Source organism: Synchiropus splendidus, chromosome 16 (genome assembly GCF_027744825.2).
Source record: "Synchiropus splendidus isolate RoL2022-P1 chromosome 16, RoL_Sspl_1.0, whole genome shotgun sequence".
Classification (NCBI taxonomy): domain Eukaryota; kingdom Metazoa; phylum Chordata; class Actinopteri; order Syngnathiformes; family Callionymidae; genus Synchiropus; species Synchiropus splendidus.
In genome coordinates this window covers 10,000,009-10,012,159 of record NC_071349.1, presented here as the reverse complement: position 1 = coordinate 10,012,159, position 12,151 = coordinate 10,000,009, and the positions used below count along the sequence as shown (strand labels likewise).

The following is a 12,151-nucleotide window of genomic DNA, read 5'->3' as shown; positions in this document are numbered from 1 at the left end:
TGTTCTAACCGCACGGTGTAAACGTGCACTGGGGACAAACACAGTCAGCAATGATAGACAAAGACCATGACTGTTGCCGCTCTTGCACGCACGAACCATGAAGAGTTCCCACACTGGGACTCACACACTCAGACTGTATCGGACTGAATATTCCGATGCCAATAACTGGGATTTGCGTCTATGCAGTCTATATATATTCAGGCTTAGCTCGGATGAGTTATTATTATCGCAAACATCCCGGTTTTATTTCTGTGTCTTCAATTCAATTTTCTCATTCTTTCTGCCACTCTGACTGTCAACAATGAATCTGTCTCTTTTTCATCCTCTTTCGGTGTGCGTGAGAGCGCGCGTGTGTGTCTGCATCACTCTTTCTCTGAGCTCCGGGCACAGCTCAGAGTGCGGTCCCAGTTTGCTCGCAGGGAGGGATTGAGGGATAACCGAGGCTGTTGACAGAAAATCAGCCACGGCCACGCCATTCCCTGTGCTCCCCTAATCCGCTTCCCTGCTAAAAAATAGTCCCTAATACCCTCAGAGGCCCCGAGGCCATATCCTGCTTGTGTTCCGAAAAAGAACAGGCACAACAAACACCACCAGAAATATTCACATGATGTGTGGCACACCTTGAGATAAGTGTACACGACATACAGTATTCATACGCATGCATTCAAGAAAACACAAAGGTTTATCACCTATCGCAGACGCCCATCTCCACTCATCTAGGTTTATTGATTCGCGTCATCCTCCCCAGGAGTCGGGGGCCACGTGTGTTCGCGTCTGCTTTTATCAGGTGAAGATTGGTGAGCTGCAGCCGACTTCAGCTTGCAAACACATTGATCATCTATTCACCTCACACAGCAGAGTGTTTCCCCACCCAGACGACACACACACAGAGAAAACCACACACTCTCACAGCACACTGTGTTCAGCTCTGAGCGCTGCCTCCAGCTTCACAGAGCGGATCAGAACCAGAGGCGAACACTGGAGTGTGCAGGACCTGCTGTGATTGCACCTTAACTGATAAAAAGAGAGGCAGCTTCTTTCATTTGTAATTAGCATGTAACTACCTTTTATTGCACCAGAAGTAGTTAGGGCATTTAATTATGGACGAGATAAAGCCATTAATAAAATCGGAATGCAATAAACTGAGGAGCAAATGAAGCATAATCCTGTTTATCATTATTGTTTGTGGATTATCTGAAAACTATTACGCAAACACGCAGCTAAAGACGGGATAAACCTTTGTTAAAGACCAACATTTAATTGTTAATAAGGTGATTTACCCGCTAGACTGCAGCAATCAGAACACAATTTTATAGCCAAAATTGCAGAATAATTGAGCACAGCATGATAGAATTTGGGACATAACACATGCAATCATAAACTTTCATCAGAAATCAGAATCAACTTCATTGCCATGGTCAGTGGGAACTAGGAAAGTGCTTTGGATTTAAGTGATAAATAAAATAAAATAAAATAAAAATTTCATTTTAGAATCACGAGTATGATGAATGTGTATGCAGGGGTCTTCAGTAGCTGGAAGACTATACCAGTGCAGCCTCCCACCAGCTCTTTCGCCAAGCTTCTCAACACACCACAGCAGTAGCTCCTCGCCCTCAAAGGCCCTGTGGAGGAAACTCAAAATGGCCGCTTGTATCCCTGCTCTCCTGCCAACTAGCTAAAGCTCACGAAATACATGGATCAACCAGTGAATGACGACCACCAAACTACCCCAAGAACCAAGCTCAAAGTAAGTCCAAAGTTGATCGGTTGTCTTCCCCAAGCCATCAAATAACATGTAGTAGACCAGTCCTAAATCAGAGGTTCAACTTGCGCTTATTATAAAACCTTACTGTCCTGTTATGTCTATGCATTAACAATCTCACTGTCATGGTTTGTGCTTTTACTTTGTCACTTCCTGCGTTCCGGTTGCTTGTTTTCTTGTTTGCTCTCTCACTCCCTCCAGCTTCATGGCAGCGCAGCTGGTTCTCATTCCGCTGATTGCCTCTGCAGAGATTTATACACCTGGAGAACCAGCATGTGCTTTGTTCTCATGGTATGTTCTCTCTCGATTGCTCCATTCGCTTCTGACCCTGTTTATCTCCTCGTTCTGTCACCTTAGCTTGGCAGTCATGACACTCTCGACCCTTCTGCTTTCCACTTCTCAAGGTGATGGAGCATCCAAGCAAATCTAAGATGGGCTTCACTGATACGGGCACATATGCATGCACACGCTTATCGATTTGACTCAGAATAAGCGCCAGGTTTAACAGGAGGGGGGTCAACTAGTGTCATGTCCGACTGACGCTGCAGTTCAGTGGAATGACCAGACACTATCCTTTTCCATTACATGTACTTTGTTTGAAAGCTAAAGACAGCGTCACAAAAGACTTAAGGAGTGCCCCCCGGCTTCGACCCAGGCCCAGCCGCTTTCCACTTTTTTTTTTAGCCGTCTGTGGGGAACATGTGATGGACAGCGAAACGTGTATTGTAAGAAGGATACGTCATGCAACGCAGATGGCTGACATCACTTGTTGGGGCAAGACAAAGAAAAACTACTTGCAGAAGGTACGATGAAAAAGCAACCATTTCAATCGTCATTTCTTTTAAAGCATTCAGTGGCTCAGCATCCACACAAGTTTGGGTGTTTTCACAGCATCAGGTGGAGCATCTCATTCAGTTCAAAATGAAGAACCACACAAAACATTTCAATTGGCTTCATTGACCGTGAATACCCTCACGTGGCGCCAGCAAGGATTTGACTGCAACATTTCTCTGAGACAAAATCATAAACCTGGGTTTCCCCAGACTGAACCTGAACTGGGCTACTGCAACACCAAAAGCCATAAATCATCAACAACTTATTGTTACCAGTGGCAGCAGCGACCTTTAAAATCATACAACACAAAGATTAATGACACAAATTGGGCACCATGAGAACGTCTTCAGGATTAAGGACAGTACTTCCTCTCACACTCTTTCACAGTTCACTCACCAGTGTGAATGCTCCTCCAGCGTTTTGACAGGCTCCTGGATATTCCGAACGTCCCAGAACTTGACCTTGCAGTCATCCCCACAGCTGGCCAGGTAGTACTGCCGGTTTGGATTGAAGTCAAGGTCCCGAACCAGCTGGCCGTGAGCGTTCTCAATACAGTAAATCTGACTATATAGAAGAGAGAGAGAGAGGTGATAAGAAAGCAAGCCAGAAGACAAATGAGAAGGACAGAGTGAGGAGAAATGGGATATAGACTGCAAGATTACTCCTTACAGGAAATGGATCGATGAAAACGAGAAATATTAAGAAGCAATTGGAACAACATAACTGGGTCCACAGAAGTAAGAGCATTCCCAATGGAAGGTAAAATTTACTCTGTCTGTCACTGAAGGCCAGTTTCAATTCAGGAGCCAACACCAGCAGTGTTAATAAAGGCGGCCTTCACAATCGCACAGCCTTGGGTTTCTGCAAGTCTGGAGTTAATAGAACGGATTGACAGAGAAAGAGAGAAGCACTCAGCATTGTCTCGACCACATCCTCCACTTTCACCTGCAATACATCTACCACCGGTTGCCCTGTAGATCAGCCTTTTTAAATATGTTTCTGCTTTGAATGAAGAAATCAACAGGACTTTGCTTCACTGTCCCTCTGACTGCTGGTGGTTTTAACACAGTATGGAAAAGTTGTTAGTACAATTTTTACTTTAATGAACAGCCACACTTTTCAGGGAGAACATTTCATGCAGTCATGCTTCTATCATGTTTCTAAGTATAATAAGGCAACCATGGATCCAGATTGTACTGATTCAATCCACTGAATAAACGTGTGTCTCACGATACGATACGCATCAAAGATACATGGTACATGATATGGCAGTATTGTGATATGACAATACTGCAATATTCCACACAATTAACTTTAAAAATTGCAAAATAATTACTAAACATTAGAGGGCAAATTCTGTAAAAACTATTTGAATGAAAACAGCTTTCCTTGTTCTTTGTTTTCTTTTGTTTTTATTTAAGCTGAAGTCACAGTATTACATGCATAGACTTAACTTAGTCACTCAAAGTACTGTGATGTTAAACTGATGTGGCAAATAAATAACATGCTTGTCCCTTTAACAAAGTACCGAAAGCATCCTCACTTATTCACATTGAAAACATGGGGAACAAAAAGTGTTTATCACTACAGACAGCACAAAAATGAGTGTATTGTGTTTTACTTCCAACTCAGATGAAAAATAAATTCTTATTTATACAATAAATAAATGTAAAAAGTCAGAGTATCGCGATGTATTGCCGTAGTTTTTCAGACCTCCGAGAGAGAGACCACATATTTGGAAGGAACATGAACAAATCCCCTAAAAGTTCTGTCTTCCTGTGAGGATGAGAAAAAAACATTTCCCTCATAGCATATCAATCATATTGGGCAAATGATATCAAATGATTTCCCTTTAAAACACATGCATGCAGCGCTGTGTAGGAGGTCGCTTTTCAACTTTTGTGCTTTAAACCTTTCAGTGATATCTGGACAGAAGAAGAAAAAGTGACTTTCATTTGGTTTGAAAAATTATGTTTATGTGTGGTTTATGTTTGGCATGCCCAAATGACAAAAAGCAACGGCATAAATCAAGCCGGGAGTCAGAGAATAGAAACCAATTAGAATGAAATGGTAATTAATTTGATCCACGGCTCTGCTTACACCATAAATGCAACGTGAGGCATGTTGAAAGCCATTAGTTGCTCTCCTCAGCACCATTTGCTCTCCAGGCTAACCCCACAAAACTAAACTTGGCTGGCTCATGTTCCGCAGAGTGAAGAGACACAGCGCTGGGTCCCAGCTGGACGCCGGCAGCAGCTAGCCAGCTAGCTAGTCACCCCGCTGATCACGTTAGGCAATTAACATGCTAATTAAAAATCTCATTAAAATAAGGAAGGTATAAGAGAATGACCCGGGGCAAACTGCGGGGATTCAATTGGGTCAAGAGAGTTATGTGACTCAAAACCAGTGTGTGTGTGTGTGTTCTGTCACTGGACAACTGCACACTTTGGAGTTTGATAGTTAATTTCATGATTGAATTTCATTCATAAACTGAAGAAAAAACTTCTAATCTAGCCATAGTCTGTTACCGTCTTAAATGCAGCACATCTTTATAATAAATCTGTGGTTTCATTTACCACATATGAACCGGCGACTTTATCATCTTACAGTGCACACATGTAAAAGGGGCTACACACATAATGAGACTGTTTTTGTCGCGATTTGGCTTCTTCCCGACCAAGGATGGTAAAAACCTGATAGACCTAATAAGAAAGACCTAATAAGATTACACAGTGGAACCTTGGTTTTTCGAACGACCCGGTATTCAAACAAATTGGAGTTCGAACAAAAATTTCCAGATTTTTTTGCTTTGGATTTCGAACGAAAATCCAGAACTCGAACGCCTCCGAAAAAAAACGGAAAAAACAGAACATGTGCGGATCAGCGAACCCACGGCGCGCTCTGTTATTGTGTATAACGCAGCCTCTGTATACAGACGTGTCCCGTTAGCTACATTTACTGACTGTTTTTTCTTCATAGTGAGGTGTAAAACCTTTCCTGTCTCCGCACTGGACCTGTTGTGGGCTGGAGCTGGGACAGGGATGAGGCGAGTCTGGGACAGAGCGTGACTTGGTTTATGACTTTGTCACAGCCAAACTGCACAGAAGCGCACATTCAGAGCTGGACACGCACCGGGCACCTCTTCACTTCTGGAGAGACGTCACTCACTCGGCAACCCCTCCCACATGCAGCGGCCACACACATAGAGGAACAGCGCACCTGCAGCAGACACTCTACATTCACTCCTACAAAAGCCTGTTTTAAGGCTTGGAACGCATTATTTCTTTTTCCATTCATTGTGATGGGAAAAATGGATTCAGATTTCAAACAATTTGCTTCTCGAATGGCCGTCCGCACCACTGTACTCTAAGAGTACACCCATGTCAGGGGTGTGTTCAGAGTGAATTTGCCCCGATAATCAGATCTCAAAACAGGCTGATATTTGTAAATGTTAAATGCGTTGCATATTTATGACCAAAAAACCCGATCTAAGCGGGACAGAATGGAGCCTATGAAGAGGTGATCTGACAGAGAGACAACAAAGCAAAGGTGGAATTGATGGCAATAAAAATGATAGCTTTTAATCTGCTAGTTATTGTGATGTTTCTTCGGGATTCTTGCGTTATACATTCAACCACAACCACAATGTTTCCACTCAATTTTTTCATGTGTGAGCAGACTTTTTATCTTCATAAGTGGAGCCTCTGGCAGATAAAAAAAATTCTTAAGGTTTTGAAAATCCTCTTATGAGTGACAAGCCCCTCCCACTTGTGGCTGAGTCTGACATGGCCGTGAACCTCGCAGCTCATCCGGAAATCCAGCAGATAGATTTCGACGCCAGAGATGTTGTCATACTCAAATAATTCATTCCTTTCTCTGACTCAAACACCTTTAAATACATTTCCTCAGTCGGTCTCTGCGATCTGACTCATCCGTGTTTTAAGTCATTATGCTTCGGCATGGTCAAGTGCATTACCTTATACAAGACCGTGTGGAGAGCTGATTCATCTTCACCGCAGTGTGGAACATGACTCTATCTAAGTCCATGCAAAACTAAAGCCAGCACTTTACTGAAACAGAATAGAAGAAGAAAAAAAAGGGTAAATTTTAACTGGAACCCGTGGCAAATAACTTACATGCCGAGGTCCTCTGTCCACTAAAGATAAAGCACTGACCCTGAGGTTCAGGGTGGCTGGTGTTTAACCTGTCCTGTGATGGAATGGGACCCGCACAGCGTATAAAAAGGAAATGGAGCAGGAAATTGGGTTAGCCTCGCTGATTCCCTTTCTAGTGCCACTAAACAATTCTCTCTACACATGATAGACACTCGCACATCCACTCCCTATTGCTTGCATTACAGTGAAGAGACCTGGGAATTTTTCATGCGCGTGAATGTGTGTGTTAGTATGAGTGTGGCAGATTATATTTGTGAGCAATCTAATTCACCAAACACACACAATCAAATGTCACCCAGTGAGCCAGCCAGGCTGCCAGTGTGTGAGAGTGTGTGATAGTGGCTGATGAGGGAACCAGGGACACATTACACACACTGTTAGTCGCGAGCTGATAAAAATATAAAACTGGGAAAACATAACCTCAAGTGTGAACACAAGATGGGTGCATGAGGAATGTACTGTATATCCTAAGCACACACATGTATTCCCAACTGGGAGCAAAAAAAAACAAACAAAAAACTGTGGAGTATCTTCCTGTGACACAAAGGATACCTAGATCCAAACACACAACTACACACTTGGCTTGGTCTAGCCTCAAAATCTCCTGGTTGAGGGGATCGGCTGGAACACAGACTGTAAAAGTCACACATATAAACTCACGTACACATGCACACACACCACACACGACTGTTTCTATGACAACTGCCGTGGAAAGGGAATGGGTGAAAAGAAAAATCGAAAGAGGAGAGCAATCATTTCATCTCTGATCAAAATTAAAGCCTGCCTTTGAGACGGTTCTGGCACTCAAAGAAAGATGGCATAAAGAGAGGTATGCAGGTAGGGAGGAGGGGACGAGGTGGGTCAGTGATGCATTAATGCGAAGGCTCATTAAATTTTGGACCCAAATTTTTATCGAATGTCTCCGGATTAGCACAAACCAAGGTCAAGGGGACGTAAAAAAGTGTCGCGCCGTGTACATGTTCTAATCTTAAAACTGCAGTCGTGTATCTGCATTTAGCAGATATTTTAAGTCACAGGTAAATCACAAGGAATCAAATGGTGAGGTTTCGTGTTGATATAAATGTCTCCATCTTGTTGAGAGACCTGGCCAACGTTGAGTCGTGGTGGTAATTCTGGGAGACGAGGACTCATTGTAATAGAACACAAATATATTTTAAGCTCTTAAATTCCACTTGAAACCATGGGATCTCTTTGAAAGACACTGATGTCAACACTGGTATAAGCTGTGACGTTAAAACCCAATATAGCAAACCTCAGAGCAAGCATTGTGTTTCGTTCAGCAGTCATGACTGAGTGAGGTAGAGTACACCAAATAAACTGACCTCCATTAAAGACGCAACATGTGTGGATTAGCTAGAGCATGCAGAGTAAACAGGCAGTATTTGCCACGACTGGACACCAGGCGGACATAAGGGCTCTTCATCATTTGTTCCTCTGTTTCTTGTCACCACACTAAAGCAGCATCTTTTCTTTTGGGTAATTGTTACAGACCTGATTCCGGTCAGGTAAACACTCCCACAAAAATCCAGGATACAATAAGTAAAACTCCCATAGAGCTTATGGAATTTACTTATTGTTGGAGTTGGAGTTTTGGGGGGTGTTTACCTGACCGGAAACAAGTACGTAACAATTTCACAAATATCAGTAGAATATTTGGTATAAATATAAGTAAAGTATTTGAGCCAAAACCAATCCATTAAACCATGAAGATCAGATGCGGCTGGGCATGAAAAGATGCTACCTAAATGTTTTCCAGGTACTGTGTGGAAACACAAGCAGTGTGTGGACAAGCATTGCCTTGCTGGAATGAGTGCACACGATGATGCTGATGATCGAGGGAAACAACGTACTGAAGAATGTAGTGACACCATGACAAACAGTTGGAGCACTTCAGATATATACAAATAAACATATATACTGAAAATGGTGCAGAAGAATGGCTCGATCTTGGTAAGGGGTGACTGGATTGGATGATAGCAGGTGCAAATATTGGCGTCCATCCCTCCATCAAAAGTGTGCGTCAAGCAAAACGATGCCTTGTGGATGGATGGATCAAGTTTCAGAATGATGACACCCAAATTATCTGACAATAATCCTGGTTGGTGCACCGACATGAGATGTCCGTTTGTGTTCCACAGGTGACAATCTTGGCAATGCAATAAGTTTCTTTTCTTTTGGAAGCAACATTTGTGACGTTCATATTCCCTCTCAAAAATAGACTTGATACATCAAATTTGCAGGTGGCGCAATGGTGTTCGGTGTTTGTCAGGACACATTGACATCTCATATGGCTAGTTTAGTCTTTAACTTCGATCTCTAGTCAAGGCTTCAGCTAGTGAAGCACAGGACAAAACCATCTGGAATCAGAAAAAAACCCCACCATATTTACTACACAACTTCACAAAGTGATGTTGAATTCTCTACAGCAGTGTTCATCTTTAAAATATTGCTGACCAACATAATGAATGGAGGAAGCTTGTAGCGTACTATGCCACAATCATGAAGAAATGTGAGCGACACTTGCCATAAAAATGGCCATCATTTCAAAGGTAAAGGCGATCATCTGGCTTTTTGCCAAGGCATGCATCATAAATAAACCATGATGTAAGTTTGTTCACGTCTAATCAAAGGGAGAGACTGAGAGCATGTGGAAAGGTTACGGATGATAGATTTCGACAGAAGCAGGGTTCAGAAGGTCAGCCTCAAATCAACACCACCTTACCAACACCACTATTTCAAAAAGCAGATGACTCCCTTTGCATAATGGCCTATATTTAAATGTGAAAAATGGAAATTCTAATGGCCGGCACTTGCACTGCATAATGATTCTGCATTTGAATATGTGAATGAAATATGATGAAAGAGTCTCCTGAATAATGGTTTACCTTGGGTACCCCATCATTGTGGCGTATGGAGGCACCACCAAAATTATGGTGCTAGATGTTTACGGTGAGGCTGGAAGCAGAGATTCGTAGCCTCTTTGTTCTGACGGACAATTGGGGTTAAGAAGAATATTATATGTCTATAAGCGAGTCAGTTTCTTTCTTGAAAACATAGGAAGCAGAAGATGCATCAGACAATGCATTTTGCAGCTCTGCTTTTCAGTATTCAACATACAGAGCTTGATATGGCCTCAGGCTTGACTTCTATCATACAGCTGTGTGTGTTTGTGTAGGTGTATGTATGAGCCTGCCTCACGGTGGTCCGTTGTGTCTGTCCAGAAGGAAGCGCAGACGTGCAGCAAATAAGAACCTCCCTAATGCTGCTGCACAACCAAACCCTCCCTCACACTGACAGAGCTGTCTGCCCGCTGGCAAATACCAAGCCATGGCTCTCAGGGAGAATAGCATTATCTGAAGGACCCGATTGTTACGGGAGCAGCACCATATTGCGCATGCAGCTCCTTAAACAAATTTATTTCTATGAGAAGAATAATAAAAAAATCATGTCTGTCACTCTTTCTACATACATACTACACAATCTTACATGAACAGAGGAAAAAAATAGGTTACTCAATATAGGTTACTCAACCTTGAACATTAAATGTTGAAATTTACGGCCAATTACTCTTTATTAGAGTTTATTTTCTATTATTTTCAAATACATCTTTATTCCAAGTCATAATTTTCTTTGTTCTTTTTTTCACAATATTGAAGATCTGAACCTTTAACCATTTTTTTTAAAGCAAATTAATAGACAACCACACAAGCCATTCTCACTGACTGAAGTGAAAGGACGACCATCCCATAGCTTACCTAACCCCAACCTCCATCTTTCTTAAACGCCAACTGTCTCCATACTGTATAAGAATAACTTCTGCACCACCGTAGGACCCAACAGTCACTTGAAGACAGCCGCTATTTGACGTGTTGGGAGTGAGAATTGGTGGAGCAACAAACATTGTGCTTTCAAATTCAAAATGAATGTCATGTCAAACCAATGTCATGACAAAGGCATTTTTTGACTCGGTCTTACCTTTCTTTTTCAGGGTTCTACAGCAGCATGGAGAGTTCATCTATGCTTAGAATATGATCCCCAGCTAAGCGTTTTGCAAAGATAAACTGAGTTTTTTTTTTTGTTGTGGTTTAGCTGAGTTGCATTAAAGCAAGAATCGCATGCTTTTTCATTGTTGGCGGCCCGTTGGTGTTCGGTGGTTTTGCAGTTCCGCAGACATTTCTTGTCCATTAAAAATTCTCGAGAGAAAATGTTTTGTTAATCATACTTTCATTTCATGTACATTTTTGTACAACTTTTAATTCGAATATGTTCATCATTTGATTACTTATGTTTTTAAAAAAATATTATATTTATTAAATCATATTCACTGTTGTTTGTGCAGTTCTGATGCTTTTGTTCCTAATATTACTGGATGCTTCAGTGTCAATGGTACACATAAGAATAACTTGAAAAGCAAACGCTCGGCTCAATAAACTGAGGAATACAATGCTGCAAGCTCGCCATTATTCTGTTCTTTGTTCAAAATAATCCCACATTTTAATGACCTATTGCACACACAAAATTTGAGATCAGCCACAAAAGGCTTTCATAAAAAAAGACAGTGAAAAAAAATGTACATATCTCAATGGGTGTTCAGCAGGGAGCGACATTTTAAATAATGAAACAGAATTAGAATAGGTGCTTTAAAAATCACCAGCTGAACAGAAGTGAAAATGTGTCAGGATTTTCCATTCAACATCGCTTTCCTGTCCCCAATATCTGAGCGGAGTGTTTCCATAATTTACATAATGCTGCATATTACATCAGTACAAACTAGAACAGGATCCATATATGTTTTATAAGCAGCGTTATCTTTGTATTTTTCTTTTGAAAGCTCTGTGCGTCTGGGAGACGAGGTGCTGTAGATACCGCGCTCCTCTCCGGGGTGTTAGATAACTAAACTAGAGGCGGCGGCTGCTGGGCTGTTCTCCCTGTCCTTATTCTCAGTAGGGCAGCCATGTTTGGGCTGATGAGCCCCGGGACTTTGGGAGGAGACAAGAGTGGCGAGGAGAAAGAAAAATAATACCAGAGGAACAGGAAAGGGAAGAAGGAAGCAAGACAATGCAGGGCTGAGTGCTCCAAACATTTTCATATATTGTCCTCCCGGGACTCTTTAGAGGTCGACAGAAGGAATGGTAAGCACATGGCAGGTGTCTTGGCCACCACGAAGTGTCGTCATTGGGAAAACTAAAGTTGTCTTATCGACGCACAGAGACACCATTCATACCGACACAAATGGGGTGCCACATTTTAGGCTCGTATGGGACAGAAATATATGATGCTTAAAGTGACCATGACTTGCAAAGTCCTGATTCCGGCTCTCCGTTTGACTACACTGGTCACAGAAGGGTCAGGGGGTGAT

At 42.2% G+C, this 12,151-nt stretch overlaps 1 protein-coding gene across 2 annotated transcripts in view; it reads right to left on the bottom strand.

Moving 5' to 3' along the window:
• eipr1 (EARP complex and GARP complex interacting protein 1) overlaps window positions 1–12,151 on the bottom strand; it is a 35,951-nt gene that overhangs the window by 3,217 nt on the left and 20,583 nt on the right. For both annotated transcript variants that reach the window (XM_053845994.1, XM_053845995.1), the window contains one exon: window positions 2,993–3,160. In XM_053845994.1, coding sequence (XP_053701969.1) covers window positions 2,993–3,160 — 168 coding nt within the window. The remainder of the gene's footprint in view (window positions 1–2,992; window positions 3,161–12,151) is intronic.